This window comes from Podarcis muralis, chromosome 4 (assembly GCF_964188315.1).
Source record: "Podarcis muralis chromosome 4, rPodMur119.hap1.1, whole genome shotgun sequence".
In the NCBI taxonomy this organism is placed as follows: Eukaryota; Metazoa; Chordata; class Lepidosauria; order Squamata; family Lacertidae; genus Podarcis; species Podarcis muralis.
The window spans coordinates 75,114,084-75,133,274 of NC_135658.1; the positions used below are offsets into that span (position 1 = coordinate 75,114,084).

A 19,191-nucleotide genomic window follows, 5' to 3' on the forward strand; every position below is an offset into this window, starting at 1 on the left:
TCAGAGAGATGGGAAGGAGCATCAGGATAAGTGGCAGAATGAGCTGGTGCCCAATCCTGCTTCATCAGCAGGTTCATGGGTCTAGATCCAAGACCCAAAACACCTAGACTCAAGCATGGGTCAAAACGGCTTGTCAACAATCCTGGCCAATTTTAGTGATTTTCAAACACCTACCTTGGTTTTCCTTGGCAAGGTTGTCAGCCATCTCCCAGTAGTCATAACTGTGCAAGATGCTGTTGGTGATGCTGACGTGATTGGCTGCCATCTGGTGAATCCGTTGTGGAATGCTGATGATGGAGGAGGGGGAGGGGGCTCTAGTGCTTCCCTGGGACCCTACAGAACTCACAGGAGATGGGCTGGGTGAAACTGGAGAGGGTGTTCCCGTATACCTGCAGAACCAAAGTTTATTGAAGGATATTAAAAACTGTGTACATATACTCAAGATACCAGCGGTGGAAGCTGGTCCATTATGGTATGGCCCCACCAGTCTCAGTGTGCCCTCAGCCAGCCCCCACCGGCCTGCCTTATTCTGACTTAAAAGCGGGTGGCAATGGCTGACATCCTCCTCCATCCTCCTCCTCCTCCTTGGTCTCCATGTTGTACTTGCAGAACTCAACAGGCAAGAGGATGGAGTTAAAACAAACAAGCTTTGTTGGTGGTAGGACTACTGTGCACAGTTAAAGATTCTTAAACAGTTAAAGATTCTTAAAACTGCATGCAAACAAATATAAAGCACGAATATGACAAACAGGTTTTCAAAAATGCATGCATCCCAGGTACACCCTTTGGGAGAATCAAAATAGGAATGTACGTACCCTTTGTAGTAAATTCAGGCTTGTTGCCATGCAATGAGCGAAGCAGTCTCAAAGCCCTTTCAGGTTACTTTTTATTTTATTTTAAATAAAGCCTGTTCATCTGATCAAAGCCCACTGCAATTGTTAGTTTCTTTATAAACAGCACCCCTAAGTTGCTAGTATTCAAAACTTTTAGCTGTGCGTGGATGGCTGAATGAAATCTTAGCATAGGATAGTGGAGCAGTGAACTTACTTTCCACTGGCACCCCAGGGAGACGGTACTTGAGCAACTTTAGACGAATTCTGCAGAGAGGGAAAATATGTTACAAGTAACTAAAAGGTTTGTAATGAGTGCCAACAGGACACAGCGCAGAAGAAAAGCGAGAACATTTTACAGCACAATCCTATACGTTACTCAGAACTAAGTCCAATCACAGAATCATATAGAATCATAGAATTGGGGGGGGGCAGACTTCATGTTGGGAAGGGGCAGAACCTCAGTCAGCTAAGTATTTTTATTGTTTTACTTAATTGGGGGGCAGCTGCCATGTCAATGGCAACCACACATCTCCCTATGATATGCACCTCAAATTTTATTCACAAATCAAAGTGTTCAGAAAAGTGGCCAGTATTGTTTCCAGTATTCAGGAGCAATAATGCCACCCTCCCCCCAAATATATTCAGGTTTTCCGAAGACAAGAAGGTACCTTGAAATACTCAATAAGTGCTTTTGAATATTTTACGGCATGGTCTCTTTTGAGTCGAAACATTCTCCAATATAGAATTGCCAGGCAGCGGTAACTATAAGGAAAGGAGAGAGAGAGAACAGATATCACTTCAGTTTTAATCATCAAGCTAGAAAACATTCTAGGATAAGGATTACTTATTAACGCTGACAAACAATAGTTCGGAAAGGAGATGGAGATAACACAACAGAGCCATCAATGCTTGTGCTGTGTGTGCTTATTTCTTTTGTTCTGCTCTCTTCTCTGGGCAATCGGGAGCTGAAAGTTGTTGAAGCCCTATAGGAAACAAGTCTGCAAAACACGTTTGGACAGAAAAATAAATAAATAAGGGTGCACTTCACAAGCAGTGATTGCACCATCCTATCATCTTCAGGTCTCTGCTAAGACTATCACCTCCTAACACATTTCATCTATTCATTAAATTCCTTCAGCTCTCTTCAGAACCATTCTCTACAAACACTACAGGCCGGGCTGTGCTCAAGCACAGCTTCTCTGAGCCTGGCACAAGCTCCTATTACTCCCTCTACCACCATGGAAGGCGTTGCCTGTTTTACAAAAAAAAGGAGACCACGGTTTAGCTTCTTTCAATTGCCTTTGTTCAAATGCCTTATGTTTCTGGGTGCATGATTCGTGTTTATAGCCAGATAAGGCAATACTGCAAGTATGTTTATGTAAATTTGGTCATTCCTGGTCTTATGTGCCACACCATGACTGTGTAAACCAGAGTCCTAACTGATTTACTCACATATGTTCCTGAGGCTTGTAAATCCTATTAGCGGCACTGGCTCTTGCCATCTGTGGGATCTTAACGTCCCAGGTTATTTTGGCACTTGTCCCTCCCTCCTGCTGCCAGTCAGCTGCCACATCTTGGAGGAACCAAGGAGCTACTGGACATGAATGAGGATATCAAGAGATGGTAGCATATGTCTCTCAGGTTATTAATCTTAGAATACCCTGAACAAGCACTGTCTGTCTCTCTAGGAGGGAGCTGGAATAAGTGTAAAAGATGTGCTTAATGTGCATAAAATGCTATGTTTGTGCACATTGCGTATAAAATGTGATGCGGAGGTTTGTATTTGCAGAATGCCTGTTTTGCAGAGAAATGCAATAAGTGCAAAAAGGTGCGTTTGCAGCTAAAGCTGCAAAAAGGGGGGCGTGGAGTATTTCTTTTGGTGTTTATGTTAGTAGTTGATGATTCATCCTTGGGTGTCTTGGGCTCTCTCTGGAAGCTGCCAGCAAGGAGAAACTTGACTATCTGAATCTCCCTCTGGTCCCAGAGACTGAGCTACTGTAATTCACCGCATAATCATCGCCACTGCATCCCTTTCTTCCCGCCCTAAAATCGGTCCCAAAGCTTTCACCGCATAATCCTCGCAGGAGAAATACAGTAAACACCTCGTTCAAAACCTGGCCAAGAAACCTGCCTGCTAAGCAGCCAAGGTGCTAAACGCTCAGTGGGGCCTTCGTTTCCCAGCACAATTCAAAGTGTTGGTGCTGACCTTTAAAGCCCTAAACAGCCTCGGTCCAGTATACCTGAAGGAGCGTCTCCACCCCCATCGTTCAGCCCGGACACTGAGATCCAGCGCCGAGGGCCTTCTGGCAGTTCCCTCACTGCGAGAAGTAAGGTTACAGGGAACCAGACAGAGGGCCTTCTCGGTAGTGGCACCCGCCCTGTGGAATGCTCTCCCAACAGATGTGAAGGAAATAAGCAGCTATCTTCTCTTTAAAAGTCATCTGAAGGCAGCCCTGTTTAGGGAAGTTTTTAATATTTAATGCTGTATTGTTTTTAACACTCGACTGGAAGCTGCCCAGAGTGGCTGGGGAAACTCAGCCAGATGGGCGGGGTATAAATAATAATAATAATAATATATTATTATTATTATTATTATTATTATTATTATTATTATTATTAATTTATTATTTGTACCCCGCCCATCTGGCTGGGTTTCCCCAGCCACTCTGGGCGGCTTCCATAAAAACCAAAGATACAGTAAAATATCACAGATTAAAAACTTCCCTGAACAGGGCTGCCTTAAGATGCCTTCTGAATGTCAGGTAGTTATTTATCGCTTTGACATCTGATGGGAGGGCGTTCCACAGGGCGGGCGCCACTACCGAGAAGGCCCTCAGTAATAATAAATTATTATTATTATTATTATTATTATTATTCGCCATCAACTGCCCCCAACTCCACCCTCCGCCCCTCTTGCTGGTGCCACAGGCATGGTGTCGCTGGGCACCTGATCTCCATTAGCTCACTCTCGCACCCACTCTCACTTCTTGCTACAATCGACTCAGGCAGCGCCTGGCTGTGCAAGGCCGGCGCTGCTTGGAGCGAAGTGTCTGCCAAGGTGCGAGGACCCGCGTCCACTGTGCAGGGAGGCAGATGGGCAGCCCCGTAATTCACCGCATAGTCATTGCACCCCACCATTTTTGGACAGAGAAATCTGCATTAAAAATGTGACAACCATGCAGTCAATAATATACTGACAAGAAAACTGGACTGCATTGCTAGTTGCTGAAGAGCGGTGTATTGATTTATATTTACAACATTTTTGTAATGCATTTAAAGACAACTTGCACTGAAGCTTTGGAACCTTTGCTTGTGGTGGAGAGGTCTAGATCTAGAAGTCTAGGTCTGTAAATTCTGCTCACGTTACCTCTAAAAGACAGTAGCTCGTGATTCATTTATGTTATTTGCTCAGTACTTGCTCTATTTAGACAATCCTTCTGATTGGCTCCAGCAAATTTTACCATTTGCTGGTATTGGACTGTTTTGGCCTGTTCACACCCCTCCTCAAGGATCAGATTCAAAGACTGGAATATTTATTAGATCTATTTCAACAGGCCTAACTGGTTTCAGTGCCATGGAACACCTAACATCAGCTTATGCTGGCGCACTAGCTGTGGCTTCTCCTAGGGTTATTAAGCTGGAACTAGTGGGACGCGGGTGGCGCTGTGGGTTAAACCACAGAGCCTAGGACTCGCTGATCAGAAGGTCAGCGGTTCAAATCCCCGTCACGGGGTGAGCTCCCGTTGCTCGGTCCCTGCTCCTGCCAACATAGCAGTTCGAAAGCACGTCAAAGTGCAAGTAGATAAATAGGTACCACTCCGGCGGGAAGGTAAACGGTGTTTCTGTGCGCTGCTCTGGTTCGCCAGAAGTGGCTTAGTCATGCTGGCCACATGACCCGGAAGCTGTACACCGGAGATACCCTGAATTGGATGCATTTCACATTTTATTTTTCTTGTAAGAACTGCTGTGTGACTTTCATCTCCACTAGAGGGTAGCCTCTGCTTAGGAGATGAAATAGGTGGCCCTGGTTATGTGTATAACTGTAGTTCCATGGCATCCTGCCCAGCTTGCTTTGTATGAATCCAGGCAGCACAATAGAATTATAGTCCTGAAGTCATTACTCTCACCCTGTAACCTTCCCAGGTACAGTGAATATGCAAATGAAAGCAACTCATCCACTATGTGGCAAGCCGTGAGTTAGGAGTTGTTATTCAGTGCTGCTAAGAGAGAACCCTCCCTCCACTTTCCCTCTGTTTGACCTTTCTCTTTAATGAGATGCAGTACCTTTTTTGCATTTGGATTAAGTCCCACTTGCTGGTGTGCTGCTGCTAGCTCTATGGAACTGTTTACAACCTCCAGTCTCTCCCCACCCCTCACAAGGTCACTAAAACAAAATTCCTACCAATTAATTTTCTCCACCAAAGGAAAATTATATTATCTTTAAAGCTACATTACTCAACGTAATTTTATCTGGAAGTTTATTTTAAAATAAACTAAGGGAAGCAAAAAACAAAACAAAACAAAACAAAAAAACTCCTGCAGAGCAGAAGGGCGGAATATCTCTCCGGATCTTGATTTTCAGTATAAATGTTAAATAGAATTTACATCAACTATGAACAAAACCATGTTAAAATGCATTTTGAAATTATAGTAAAATCACAGGCTGAGAAGCCACCAGAACTTTAAGAACAGTCGCCCTGCACCAGCTGCAGTTCAGAGCAATCTGTCATGTCTATCAGCAGTGGGTGAGTATTCCTATTAAGATGAAAAATGAAGTCCTATCCAGTTCAACAGGGCTCAGATGGAACATTATGCTGCAGATGTGCATCGAAAGGCGCTTCCATACTGGGCAAAGTGTGCAAAACTGCTTACACATACAGGTCTCTGTTGCTGGATAGGCCCTGATCCAGCTCTGGTACCTACACATGTAAGAACTAGCAGCCTTGGACGGAGCTGCACATTCTTATAAACAGAAGCATCCAAAAAATGCAATAAGGGTTGTATAAGCACTGTATAAGCTATGGTTTCCCCAGTAGTGATGTATGGAAGTGAGAGCTGGACCATAAAGAAGGCTGATCACCGAAGAATTGATGCTTTTGAATTACGGTGCTGAGGAGACTCTTGAGAGTTCCATGGACTGCAAGAAGATCAAACCTATCCATTCTTAAGGAAATCAGCCCTGAGTGCTCACTGGAAGGACAGATCCTGAAGCTGAGGCTCCAATACTTTGGCCACCTCATGAGAAGAGAAGACTCCCTGGAAAAGACCCTGATGTTGGGAAAAATGGAGGGCACAAGGAGAAGGGGACGACAGAGGACGAGATGGTTGGAAAGTGTTCTCGAAGCTACCAGCATGAGTTTGACCAAACTGCGGGAGGCAGTGGAAGACAGAAGTGCCTGTTGTGCTCTGGTCTATGGGGTCACGAAGAGTCGGAGACGACTAAACGACTAAACAACAACAAGCACTGCTATTCAGAAACAAATGTGCAACCAGACACACCTCTCTATTTAGTGGATCTGAAAGATCACATACAGTTGGGACTGTTTTCATATTGGGAGGCTTCCGTTGGGACTGCCATGTAGTGGGACTCTTCTCTCCATCCTCTGGAGAAACTCTTGTATGCATCCTTCCCACTGGTAACTGGCCACATGTGGTGAGGGTGTCAGGCTCCATCTGCCCCTTTCCTTAGAGGCCTAGGTAGGCTTGGGGGGAAGGGAACCTTGCTTCCCAGTAAACAACTTCTTCATGGGAGAGGCTGGTATGTGGAGCAGGACTTGGGTATGCTCATGAGAAATTCTTAAGGTTTTGATTCCCCCCCCCCCCCCTCTACCAACTAGGTATGCATTGGTTTGGGCTTGGTTTTTATTTATTTTTATGCATAGTATTAGCGGTAAGGTAAAAGGTAAAGGACCCCTGATGGTTAAGTCCAGTAAAAGGCAACTATGGGGTTGTGGCACTCATCTCGCTTTCAGGCTGAGGGAGCCAGCATTTGTCCACAGACAGCTTTCTGGGTCATGTGGTCAACATGACTAAACCACTTCTGGTGCAACGCAACACCGTGACAGAAAACAGAGTGCACAGAAACACTGTTTACCTTCCTGTCACAGTGGTACCTAATTATCTACTTGCACTACCATGCTTTCGAACTGCTAGGTTGGCAGGAGCTGGGGCAGAGCAACTGGAGGTCACCCCATCATGGGGATTTGAACCGCCAACCTTCTGATCGGCAAGCCCGAGACACTCAGTGGTTTAGACCACAGTGCCACCTGTGTCCCTGTAGGCTGTATCTTATTTTAGTCTAGCTTTCCCTTCAGTTCACATGCTAGTTTAAGAAGTGTTAGGACTAACAGAATATAATATTGCAGTCAAAAGAAAATTTAGGCTGCAATTCTGTACACATGTACCTGGGAGCAAGTCTCACTGAATTCAGTGGGACTTACTTTTGGGTAGACATACACAGGAGCTAATTTGTTCAAGCTGAGAATTTCAATACATGAATATGGGGAGTGCAGAAAATGGGGTGTTGAAGTTGGATGGTATGACACTACACTTAACATTGCCACTTAGAAAATTGAGAGACGTCACAGTCAAGCCTTCAAAGCGAGGAAAAGTTTTGTTTTTTTAATTCCTTGACCATTGAATATAATTTATGAGATTATAAATGGAAGAAGCAGGAACTGAGTCACAAAATAAAGCAAGTCTTGCAAATAAATAGCAATTTACTAACCATAACGTCGTTAACTGTTTTTCTTCTGGAATAGCATTAGGGCCTGAGTGGGGTTTTAGCCTCACAGCGTACCTTCAAAAGAGCAAAAACAAGGACAGTAAATAAGGTCAACATGCATTAATGGCAAAGCATGTTTATAATAAGTGTCCAATAATAATGGAGCTGGGCTGATTTATGGCACTTGATGATTTACAGCACAATTCTGTGTATCATATTGCAGGAAATTCTATGAATTCTTCTCAGAAGCAAGGCCCATTAAATTCAATGGGACTTACTGCTGGCTACCTCTATAACAGATTACAGCCTTAGCATGTCACATTTTCTTCTTCTTCTTCTTCGTCTTCTTCCACCATCAATATGTTCCAACCTCCTCTTTTAAGTAGCAATTCCTTTCAGTGCCACTTGGGCCGTGTGCCTGCCTAGTTTTAGTCCAGCACAATAATGCCTTTAAATAGCTATTCATCTGCACTCTGCATTTAAATCAGTATCATACCACTTTAAACAGCCATGACTTCTTGCAACGAATCCTGAGAAGTGAAGTTTGTTAAGGGTTCTGAGAGGTGTTAGAAGACCACTATTCCCCTCCCAGAGCTGGAATTCTCAGACTAGTTTAATGATTAATCCCTCTTCCCAGAAAACTCTGAGAAGTCTAGATCTGTAAGAGATATATGGGTCTTCTAAAAACTCTTAGCACCAAGTCACAAGCTTTTGAGTGTGTGGAATGCACATTTTCAGCCCTTCCTTTAAACTGATCATTGCACCTGTATTGGAAGAATCTCAACAAAATGATGAATTCCACAAGCTGGGGTGTGCACACACAATATTGCAGTTAAATTTGGGCACCGGTGCAATTTCTGAAGAAGCTAAGGGTGGCTTTGCACTCCCCCCCCCTTTTTGCAAAATTCACTCTGAATTGTCTCCCTCACCAAGCAGGCAGAAAAACACGAGTGTAAGGACATCATGTCTCCTATTAGTAAAGTCTAAATTTACAGCACCAGTTTAATGAATCTTTGGTGCAACTTCTTTCTGGCAGGGTACAAAATCACACTGAGTGAAGAAATCTCTCTAAAAATCAAAAGGTGCCTGGACAAACTTCATAACGGCTATGTACAGCGATACTTTCCAGTGACAATGTAACTTAGGCAGGATTAGACCTAGCAATTAAAACGCTTTCTGACAGTGATATCCTATACGTATCTACTTAGAGGAAGCCCCATTGAATTCAGGGGGTTTACTGCTAGGTAAGTGTGCACAGGATTGAAATCTTCAGTGATCTTATAATGAATTGCCACCTTATTGCTATTTCACTACTTACAATTGCTGTCCATATTTAGAAGTATTCAGATATATCCATGACAAAGGATCTAATCAACGGTCAGAATATCCTACTCAATCTTACCTAATAAGTTCAACTGTTTCTGAATACATTGTGTAGGGGGATTTGGATTCCATGGGTCCTTGTTCCATAGCATTCCCACATTCAATAAAGGATAGTGCAGCTTCAGCATAATTTAACGCCTTGCCAAATTTCTCCACCTGAAGACAAGAATGCCAGCAATCACAACAAATGGAGAGCATTATATACACATCCTAGAGCTGATACAAGTTGAGGGTTTAACTGCACATGAAATTAAAACCAGGGTTAGTTCTGCTTTTAAAATAAAATATTAAGTGTGGGAGAGCAATTGTCCTGAATGGGTTGGCTCATGATTATCTCAAGGAAAGTCTCCTCTGAAGTGATTCTCCCCTCTGCCTTAAAACCTTTTAAGAAGGTCCTGCACCAGATTCCAGATTCCAGCTAGATTAGCTTCCACAAAGAGGAGGACATTTTCAGTTGCCACCCTGATGCTCTGGAATTTTCTTCCAAAAGGACTTCACATGGCTCCCTCCTTGTTGTGTTTCTTGGAGTGGCTTAAGGCCTTCCTCTTTCAGAGAACTTCTGTGAACTGTTTGCTCCTAATCATGGTGCTGTCTACTCTTGCCGTTTTTAGATATTGCCGCTCTTTTACTGCCATATGTTTAGCTGTTAGTTAATTAGTTTTCTTTTGTTGTTTTCAAGCATGTACTTCACTATGAAAATGTTACAGATAGCAGCATAATTTCAAGGTAAATAAATAAAAGTTAAAACAGAAACAGAACTAAGCAAAAGACTAAGAAAAAGGAAATTTAATGCACAGAATTTAAGCAGGGATAATATATGCACAAGCGCGCGCACACACACACATATATCTCACTTGTGTGCATTTATGTGTTTGTAAAATTGGCAGTATATAGCAAAACAAAACAAAACCCACAAATAAAAACAAATAAAAAAACCAATTTGAAGCCTCTGGTTTATTCTAATGGATAATTATGAACAAAATGGTTTCATTTAACGTTATATAAAAACATCAGACTAGTTAAATTAAAACCTATAATTTTTGTGGAAACCATCTAACAAAAGGCAATACTATGTGTTTTGGTTCTGAAGCCATTATCAGCAAGCTCCCTTCCGCTCCTGGCAAGCAGCAGTGAAACTTGATGTCATGAAGCCAGGCGCACGAGTCTGCCCTGCCTACCCTCGCTGACCACTGTTGGAACCAAGGTCCACTGAGATCAACAGATGAGGATGAAGCATAATACAGGTGCATATATTCAATGGGTTGTATCCAGTGCTGTCCTTCCAATCACAGGAGGTTATTTGATCCATCAGAGGCTTCTGTGAATAGGAAGGGATGTGATTTTCATAAATTCTCCCTTTCGACCACAGACCCTCCCACCCCATGCTAGCAGCAGAGGGTTCCCCAGTCTTCAAGAACAGATTGGAGATGGCCCAGTGGGCTGTGGAGAAAATGAAATTTGGATGCAAACCAACCAACCAAGGCCCTCTTCCGTCTGTTCACAGAAGCCTCCACTGGATCAAAGAGCTTTTTGTGAATGGAAGGACAGTAATGCCTATAATCCTATAAATATAATACTAAAAAGTAACTATTCATTATTTTATTTTGCACAATACACACACACACACACACACACCACTTGATTGTAATGGAGCCCCAAACTGGTTTACGAAAAGAACAATAAGGTTATCACAATGGTTGAAAACGACAACTTAAAAAAACTAACCATGCATTAAAAACCAGATTAAACACATGCCAACGTTCTACATGTCTAGACAGGCTTGCCTACTTTGCAAAAATTATAAAAAATAATTTAAAAAAGTTTTTTGAAAATGCAGGGATACGCCAATAAAACACTTTCTAAACGAAAATTGAAAACTCAAATTTTAATTTATCCAAGAATGTATCAACTAATTAATCTCAGATTTCTTCAAGGTATGCTGAACTACACACATAACATTCCTTACTAATAAAGCTAGTTATCATCTTTTTCTTTTTCTTTAAATCACCACTACTTAACTTTCCTTGATGAAGAAGTTGCATTACACAGATATTCTGAAATAACGTGTCAAAAACTGACTTGTTCTTACCATCGCATCCGCTTTATGCTTCTTCCTTTTAGCTTCTTGCATAAAGTGTTCCACATTGTGTGGCCTAGAATGCAACACAGCATAAGTGATTTGAGTTACTAGATTCGTTGAATATTCTTTTTTTTCAGCTATATCTGTTTAAAAGAAAAGTCCTTAATGGTTTATTTCAAAAGAAACAAATACATGCTGATAAAAAATGCATTTCATGCATTCTCAAATTTCGATTGGAGTTTCAAACACGACACTATGGAATAAGCCCTAAAAACAACCTGTAAGTAAATCTAAGGTGTGTTTTTTTAAAGTAATCAATTCTTATTCCTCAATGTAAGATGTAAAAAATGTACCTGTGGTTTCCTGACACCATAGAATTTCTAGATTGTAACTAAGAGATCCATAGTTAAATATACAGTACAAGGGGAGTACCCCCCTCCCCCGCTGTAACAACCTGGGCTTCAAAATATGGCACAAAGAAGATGAATGTTAGGGGGGGGGGACAACAGGAAAAACCAGGAGAGGAAGCCACTGTTATGTTGTTTATGGTAAGGAGAAAGGAACAGTGCAGATCTCTAGACTGCCAACTGGCAAGCAATCTTACCAGCAGAGGATGGTGGGTTGAGGCAGAGGTGCTTACCTGACCTCCCCGCAGATGGGTCAGTTCTGCTTACTGGGAGGGAGAGTGGGAGGGGCAAGGTGCAGGGAGGTCAGCACTGTGCAAATGCACTGGCAGGAACATTGTAACAGCTCCACCAGTGTGTCTGCACAGAGCCAACCTCCCTGCCGCCTTCCCCTCCTGCTCTCCCAATGACTCACCTGCCAGGAGCTCAAGCAAGCACGGCTTCCCCATCTCTCCCAGCCACTATCTTATAGTCCATTTGAGTGTTGGAAATGGCTGCTGGAAATTATGGTGGATGCAAGTGAAGAAAAGTTGGCTGCTTGTCCTATCTACAGAGCCAGAAATCCAAGACGTTGGTCTAAGAAAAGGCTCAGATGGTCTTCTGGCTGGCAGAAATTGACAGCAGTGTTATCCTTTTCCACCAGGACTGCTGGAATCTGTAGTCCCAATACCATCTCTGGTGGAAAATACTCCACCAGGGACCTGGCTACCAGCTGCAGAGTGCCTTCACCACCAGCTGTCTCCTTTTTCTGCCCCAAGGGTTTCAAGGGAAGTAACTGGGTCCCTGGAATAATGAAAGAGGGAGATGGTGGTGAAGGGTGCTTTGTGGTTTATTTCAAGGAGGGTCTGCTCACAGAACCCTCTGAGTAGAGTCCTGTTTGATTTGGACTTACTCATAAGAAACTGAACAGGAAGCAAGCACCCCATTTGATTTCTTGCAATATCCCTTAGTAGGAAGATAGTAGCTATTAATATGCAAATCAAGCCAAATTCTGTGAACTATTATACCAGATCAGCAGGCCTCAGAATGAGGTTTTGAGTCCCCAGAAACGACTGCAGACATTGCCTCTTTAAGGAATAACTGTTAATAGGTTATTTGCTTTAAGAATAATTTCTAGTGTGAACCCTTAAAAGAGCTAATCACAGCAATAATCATAACTTTGCAAAATACGTTTTAAATCAAACAAACAGAAGAGGCCCTTCATTCTTGTGTAGTATAATTAAAAACTTCCCGGGGACAAAAACGTATTGGCTCAAAATGTTTCTAATTAGTATTTATAATTGGTATTATGAACAATGACAGGTCAGACTACACATGTTGAATGATCTCTCCACAAAAAGCTCTAAAACTTTGTACTCACTTTAACAAGGGCAATCTCCACACAATATCCGAGGTTAATCGAGGCTGAAATTATCAAACAATTTACTGCCTATCCATAAAGAAGTACTTTTAGCTGTATTGCTACCAATTCCTCTAAAACATTGCTCCAAGACAGCAAGGAATAAAGCATTTCTACTACTTGCTATCTTCTACAGACAGTCAGACACATATAAGTTGGTATGGCAGCAGTATTCGCTTTGAATTATTCTAAAATAACTGGTTTTAGACTGTCTTGTGTACCAAATGCAATTTGTTATAAATTATGCAGATAGATGTGTAGGGGAATTAAATTCATGCAGCAGGGAGGTTTTTTTGGGATATACAAAAGTATTTATTTAAATAAAAATACAAGTATGCAGAGAAACAAATATATCCTGAAGTCAATGCTATGTATTTACTGAGCGCACTGCAGCTTAAATTCTAATATAAAAATTTAATTGTTAGCTTCATTCAAATACTCGCTTTTCTCCCGACATATTTAATTTCACAAAGCTGTTGTGTTTTCTTGTCAATTTACACGGGCCATATCTTATATTTCACTGCAGAATAGAATTTTACAAGGGTTCATTAAAAACACTAATAAAATCTCAATAAACAGCATAAACAAACTTATTTTCAATAAATATGGAGAAATGCACATCCTGACGTTATTTAGAGAGACTCATTAAAACAAACCCCCATCACAGCAGTCTATAGTGCATATATTAAAACACAATAAAACTGGTTTTCAGCTGATTCAGGTCATGCCCTGAGTATGGAAGTCTTAGGATGAGTTCACACAGATGTGTTTACCACCTGCTGACGAAAGAAAGTATGGTGTCTCATCAGCATAGGCAGGACTGTTGTATTATCCAATGTTGAATCAAAAACTATGCTTTTCAATGGCGCTAGTTCACATATTCTGTTACGAACCATCAAATCGGCAATACATTTATTAAATGAACAAAAAAAATGCGAAATTAGAGAGCAAGTAATGACAGGCAAAAGCAAACTTGTAATAGATAAATGTAGATACTTATATTAAGCAGAGTATCTGTATATGGCTGTGCTGTGAACCACGCCAGTACCCCACAGTTACTGGGTTACTGGTGAGCTTAGGGTTCAGAATGGTGGCAGTGGAACTGCTGTAGACGAACAACTGGAGGAGAACTGAGTTTTCTTATTATAGAGAAAGTATGTAATTACCACCTTCCCTTCACAAAAGCAGCAACACTCGCAGCCTGAACATCAGAAATAGAGGGAATGAAACATGAATCTCTAGAGGAAACCACCCCCTCTACTCACCCATCATTAAAGATAAGCTTTGTTCTTCTACAGTCTTTGTGCATAATAGATACAGGTGACCAGGGCTCCTTTTGGCACTGTGCCTTGCTACAGAGTACAGAATTTTCTGAATTGATGTACATTGCTTTCTGAAGAAATAGTAAAGGAGGCAATCAGAAATCAGTTATAAATTCGCTCATTTTTTACCCCTTTTAAAGTATTCTTAACTATAAATTAAGCATGCAGCAGATTTTTTGTAATAAAAAGGTTAATTATTTTTATGAAACCTTAAACAAAATCTACTGCCTGATAAGTTGGGGCAACTTTTTAACAGATAGCAAGTTTTTTCCCCATAGGTTAATAAACTAAACACTGCAGTCTAATATGAAAACACATAGGAATGTTTGTTTCACTGAATGAAGAAGAGCGATTTTTAACTGCTCCTTGATTAAGAAGTGGCTTGGATGATTCAAGGGGAAGCTGCTGAACTGGAAAATGGAGAGCAACCTTGTATGCCTTCATCTTCTTGTGCATAGGCTTGGGCTGCACATACATAATTATGCACACAACATTGCTGCTAATCTTGCTATTCAAATGTGTGCTTATTTTACAGATTTATACCTTGGCTTTTCATTTCAAGTCAAAACACCCCAAATGGCTAAACAACAACAAGGATTACGCAGAATCACATTTTAAAAAACAATAATAAAATACACAGATGACTAGCGGATAGAAATTAACAAAAATGAATGTGACGGAAGCACTAAGTTAAGCAACTCATAAGACCAAAGCCTTGCTGCTGCAACAAGTTTTTAGGTTGCATGGCATCAGAAGACTAGGAGGGAGGCCAGCTGCATTTTGCATGCACACTCTGCACTGCCACTGAGAAGGCTCTCTCACACCGTCCCAAATATGACCCATACCTCAGACAGAAATGAGACTCACGGACCAAAAGTAGATGGGCAGGTTTCTAAAGCAACAGATGCTCTTATTATGTTAAATGCGTTGTTATCAAAACTTACATTGAAATCTCCTTGGTGCAAGTGGGAACGAATCTCATTCTTGTGTTTTTTTATTGAGGATATGGAAGATAATAGGTTGCCACCCTGAGGCTTGCTAGAAGAAGTTAGATCATCACCAGAGAATTTGTGCTTTGATGCATCAGAGATGGGTGAAACAGGCGATCGAAGCATTTTCTCATTTTTATTTATTGGTGTTGCCAAGCTGGAAATGGAAATTACAGTAATGGATGGTCACAAATGCCACTTGGGAGGAAATAAACATTTTATATATTATGAACACTATCCGTTTCAGTTTACTGGAAGGATGAACTCTGCTGACCAATGTTTCATCTGGAAACAACTTTTGCAGCATGAGGATCAAAGCTCTAGATCGTTGTTCTCTTTTATTCTAGAAGCAAACTACAATTCGGTGGTTAGTATCTATCCAAGTACTTATAACAGAAATGAGGAGTTGCTAGATATTGTTTTAAAAGATGGTTGGAAAATAAGATGAAGCTTTTAAGAGTAGGTTTAGGTTATGGAGCACAATTTTGCAATCACAGGTGACACTTCATAAGTCAGGCTGATAAACCTCATGTTGGCTGAAACGGAGAAATGTGCTTCTAAGTGGCTGGAATTTCTCTGAACTTGCTGACCAGGTTCTGATAGTGCTGTTAACTTAATTTGATTCAGGGTTTGAGGAGAGCGAAGTATAGGCTCATGGAGCTGGTAAAGAGCAAAAAGCCAAAAGAGCACAAAGAAGGAAATTGATAAATATGCACTACAATGCTCTAAGTGCAGCTTTCTCCACAAAATCAAACCATTCCGGCATTCTGCAGTATGCTGCTACTTATTGCTCCTAGAGCAAAGTTCAACAGACAATAATTTTTATCATTTGTTTCTGTTTCACAGCCACATTGTGGCCTAGACATTCTGACCCAGAGTAACATTATTTAGTGGCAGAACCAAAAGACCAGAACACAAGTGTTCGACATTAATATTGGGTCAGGAATAGAGAAATCAGTTTATTTCCTGTCTGTGCCATTAAAAATAAAAAATTGGCACAACGTTTCACACATAAATGCTTATTTAAATATGTATTTTTAAAAGCTGAGGGCATTCTATCATTTTATTTATAAGAAAATGGTTAAGACTGAAATCCTGTAACCATTTACCTAGGAGTAACCCCCACTGAACTCGGTGAGACCTACTTTGAAGTGAAGATTCATTGCGCTGTAAGAGCTACTGCTGTATAATGGTTAAGGCAGGAGTAGCGATGCCGTGTCCTACAAACCTTGTTGAACTACAGCTCCTATCAGTCCCAGCCTGCATTGACAATAGTGGAGGGTACCATGTGAGCTACGCCTGAATTAGAGTGTTAGACTACGACTGGGATAGAATCCCTGCTAAGTCGTGATGCAATCTGCATGGCCTTAGGCCAGTTGCTCTCTTTCAGCCTAACCTATCCCACAGGGTAATCGTGAGGATAAAATGAGGGTCAGGAGGGACTAGGTGCACCACCCTGAGCTCCACGAAGGAGGTGTGACATAAAAGGGCATAAATTAAGTACTGTTTTTTTAAAAGTTGAGAGCAAGGAGCATTTCATAGAATCCTAGAACTGTAGACTTGGAAGGGCTCCCACGGCTCATCCTTCAGTAACACAATGGGATGATAGCACTGCTGCAGGTGAGGCAACCATGCTGTGAAGCTCTTTGCGCTCCTCACAAAAAGTGCACATTTACAAGAGGATGGAAAACGTATATTAAAATGTTTGCATTTTAAACTAGCAGCAGAGCACTGTTTCGGAAGCACGGTTTTACCTTTTACACATGTCCACGTTGGAGTAGGCTATATGCTGGGTGATAACCTATAAAAAAGGCTTCTAAATTATGAAGCATGGTGCTTCCAGATTTTAAAGACTAATAAGATAAATTAATGAACAAAGAGAGGACCTGCTAAATTAACTTAGAACACTAAAACAGTGCTATAAAACGAAGTACATTTTGCCCCATATTTTTTCCTGACTAGATTAAGCACATATTGTGCTCTATTGCATCTATAAAGAGGTAAGAAATACCCATAAAACATAATAGTCTAGCTGGAAGACAACACGGCAGGGTAAGACTGTGGACTGAACAGTCTGCTAGCTCTGAGTTTATAATATGGTTTTTCATTTCTGTAACATTCTGGATTAAATTTTTTTTTTAAAAAAAGGCTTTAATTTTCGAGATAAGGTAAAGGTAAAGGTACCCCTGCCCGTACGGGCCAGTCTTGCCAGACTCTAGGGTTGTGCGCCCATCTCACTCAAGAGGCCGGGGGCCAGCGCTGTCCGGAGACACTTCCGGGTCACGTGGCCAGCGTGACAAAGCTGCATCTGGTGAGCCAGCGCAGCACACGGAAACGCCGTTTACCTTCCCGCCAGTAAGCGGTCCCTATTTATCTACTTGCACCCGGGGGTGCTTTCGAACTGCTAGGTTGGCAGGCGCTGGGACCGAGCAACGGAAGCGCACCCCGCCGCGGGGATTCGAACCGCTGACCTTTCGATCGGCAAGCCCTAGGCGCTTTTCGAGATAGTGAACTTCAAATTACATCATCTGTACAAGCAAAATGTCTATTAAGTAGTGTTTTCCCCCCAAATCCCTCAAGGAACTATCTCTGTTATGGGAAAAAATCCCTTTCCCCATCACAGAAGAAATATTTTTCATTGAGAAATGCAAATCTTCCCCCTTCCTTGCACATCATTTGAGATAAGCGCAGTCCTAATTGTACAAGTCATGCAGTATCGCAGCTGAGTTAACTGTTCCCTAATGGCCATAACACCGCTTGTGACAGCAAACACAATTCTCTAGCGCCACGCCAGCGTCATTTTGTCACCTTCTCTTAATTTACACACAATATGGACAGAGGCACCAAGACACTGGCATATGCTGATGACATCAACACAAGCAGCCTGTGCAAATGCCTGTCTGCCTTAGGGAGGAACAGGCCACAGAGGAACCAACAAGCCCTGCAGTGAATTCCCATAAATAAACCCCACAAAGCCCAATCCCTAATAGAAGTATATCAACATATGAATCTGCCTTAAACAGAGTCAGGCCACTGGATCACTCAGCCCAGTACTATCTGTTTCAAAGTGACTGTCCTAGGTGTCGGGCAGAAATGTTTCCCAGCACCTGCTATTTTTAGCTGGAGAAGTTGGGACTATCTGCATGCACATAACGGCCATTTCCCACATAAATTTGCCACTGAATAATTCTGGTTCTCTTGTAGCACCAGTGTGAACTGCAACTTCAACCATGCTAAAAAAGGTTCACAATAGATCATTTAAATTGACATCTACAGGAATCCAGTGCCACTGACAGAGGCATAGTACTTGTGTGGAAGTGCCAGGGGGGTTGTGGCCTTGGGTACACAATTTTGGAGGGGTTGCAAACCAGGCACCCCCACACAGGCGACCTCAGCGGAGCCCAACCTGGTGCTCCTTTCCTCCTGCCAAGAGCCAGCTGGTCGAGCTCCCCCTGAACAGGTAGGCAGGCGGTTCAGTGTGGCCGTGCTCTGCTTGGTTGCGAGGTTTAGGCTGGCATCACCGCAGCCACTGACAATCAAGATGAAGGTATCAGCATGCCACACCTCTAGAAATTGTTTTAAATTATTGCATCCTGTCCTACCCTGAAGGTTCAAGCCAAGTGGCAGTTTTAAATAATCAGTTTAACATGCCCCCTTTTCTGCTGCACATATTTACAATGCTAAGATTTTTTCATATGCCATAACAACAAATAAATATTTTGAACGAAATCCAGTAATTGTAAGTAGAAGTTAACACATTTTGACAGTAAATTGCACCAATATGCAAAATCGTTTCCCTTTAGATACCAAGAATCATTTACACTGAATTTTAAAAGGCCGAATCTCATCTAACACAAGAAACACATACCTGTTTTTAATCATATTGCAATTATTTGGTGCAGAAGCAACTTGGGCTGAAGCAAGTAAATGTGAAGAGCACTCTTGCTCAGTGTGAATCTTCTTGCTCTCCCTGTTTTCTTCCTCATTTTCATACTAAGGGAAGAAAGGGGTCCATCATATATCGATTTGTGCAGGTAATAGTATAGACGTTGAATAT

At 41.9% G+C, this 19,191-nt stretch overlaps 1 protein-coding gene across 5 annotated transcripts in view; it reads right to left on the reverse strand.

Moving 5' to 3' along the window:
• The window catches only part of AFF3 (ALF transcription elongation factor 3), a 285,260-nt gene that overhangs the window by 8,169 nt on the left and 257,900 nt on the right, over positions 1-19,191 (reverse strand). For all 5 annotated transcript variants that reach the window (XM_028727893.2, XM_077927591.1, XM_077927590.1 and 2 more), the window contains 9 exons: positions 19,003-19,127; positions 15,090-15,291; positions 14,089-14,216; positions 11,030-11,093; positions 8,960-9,096; positions 7,561-7,632; positions 1,502-1,595; positions 1,048-1,097; positions 175-389 (listed from right to left, as the gene is read on the reverse strand). In XM_028727893.2, the coding sequence (XP_028583726.2) occupies positions 175-389; positions 1,048-1,097; positions 1,502-1,595; positions 7,561-7,632; positions 8,960-9,096; positions 11,030-11,093; positions 14,089-14,216; positions 15,090-15,291; positions 19,003-19,127 (1,087 nt within the window). The remainder of the gene's footprint in view (positions 1-174; positions 390-1,047; positions 1,098-1,501; positions 1,596-7,560; positions 7,633-8,959; positions 9,097-11,029; positions 11,094-14,088; positions 14,217-15,089; positions 15,292-19,002; positions 19,128-19,191) is intronic.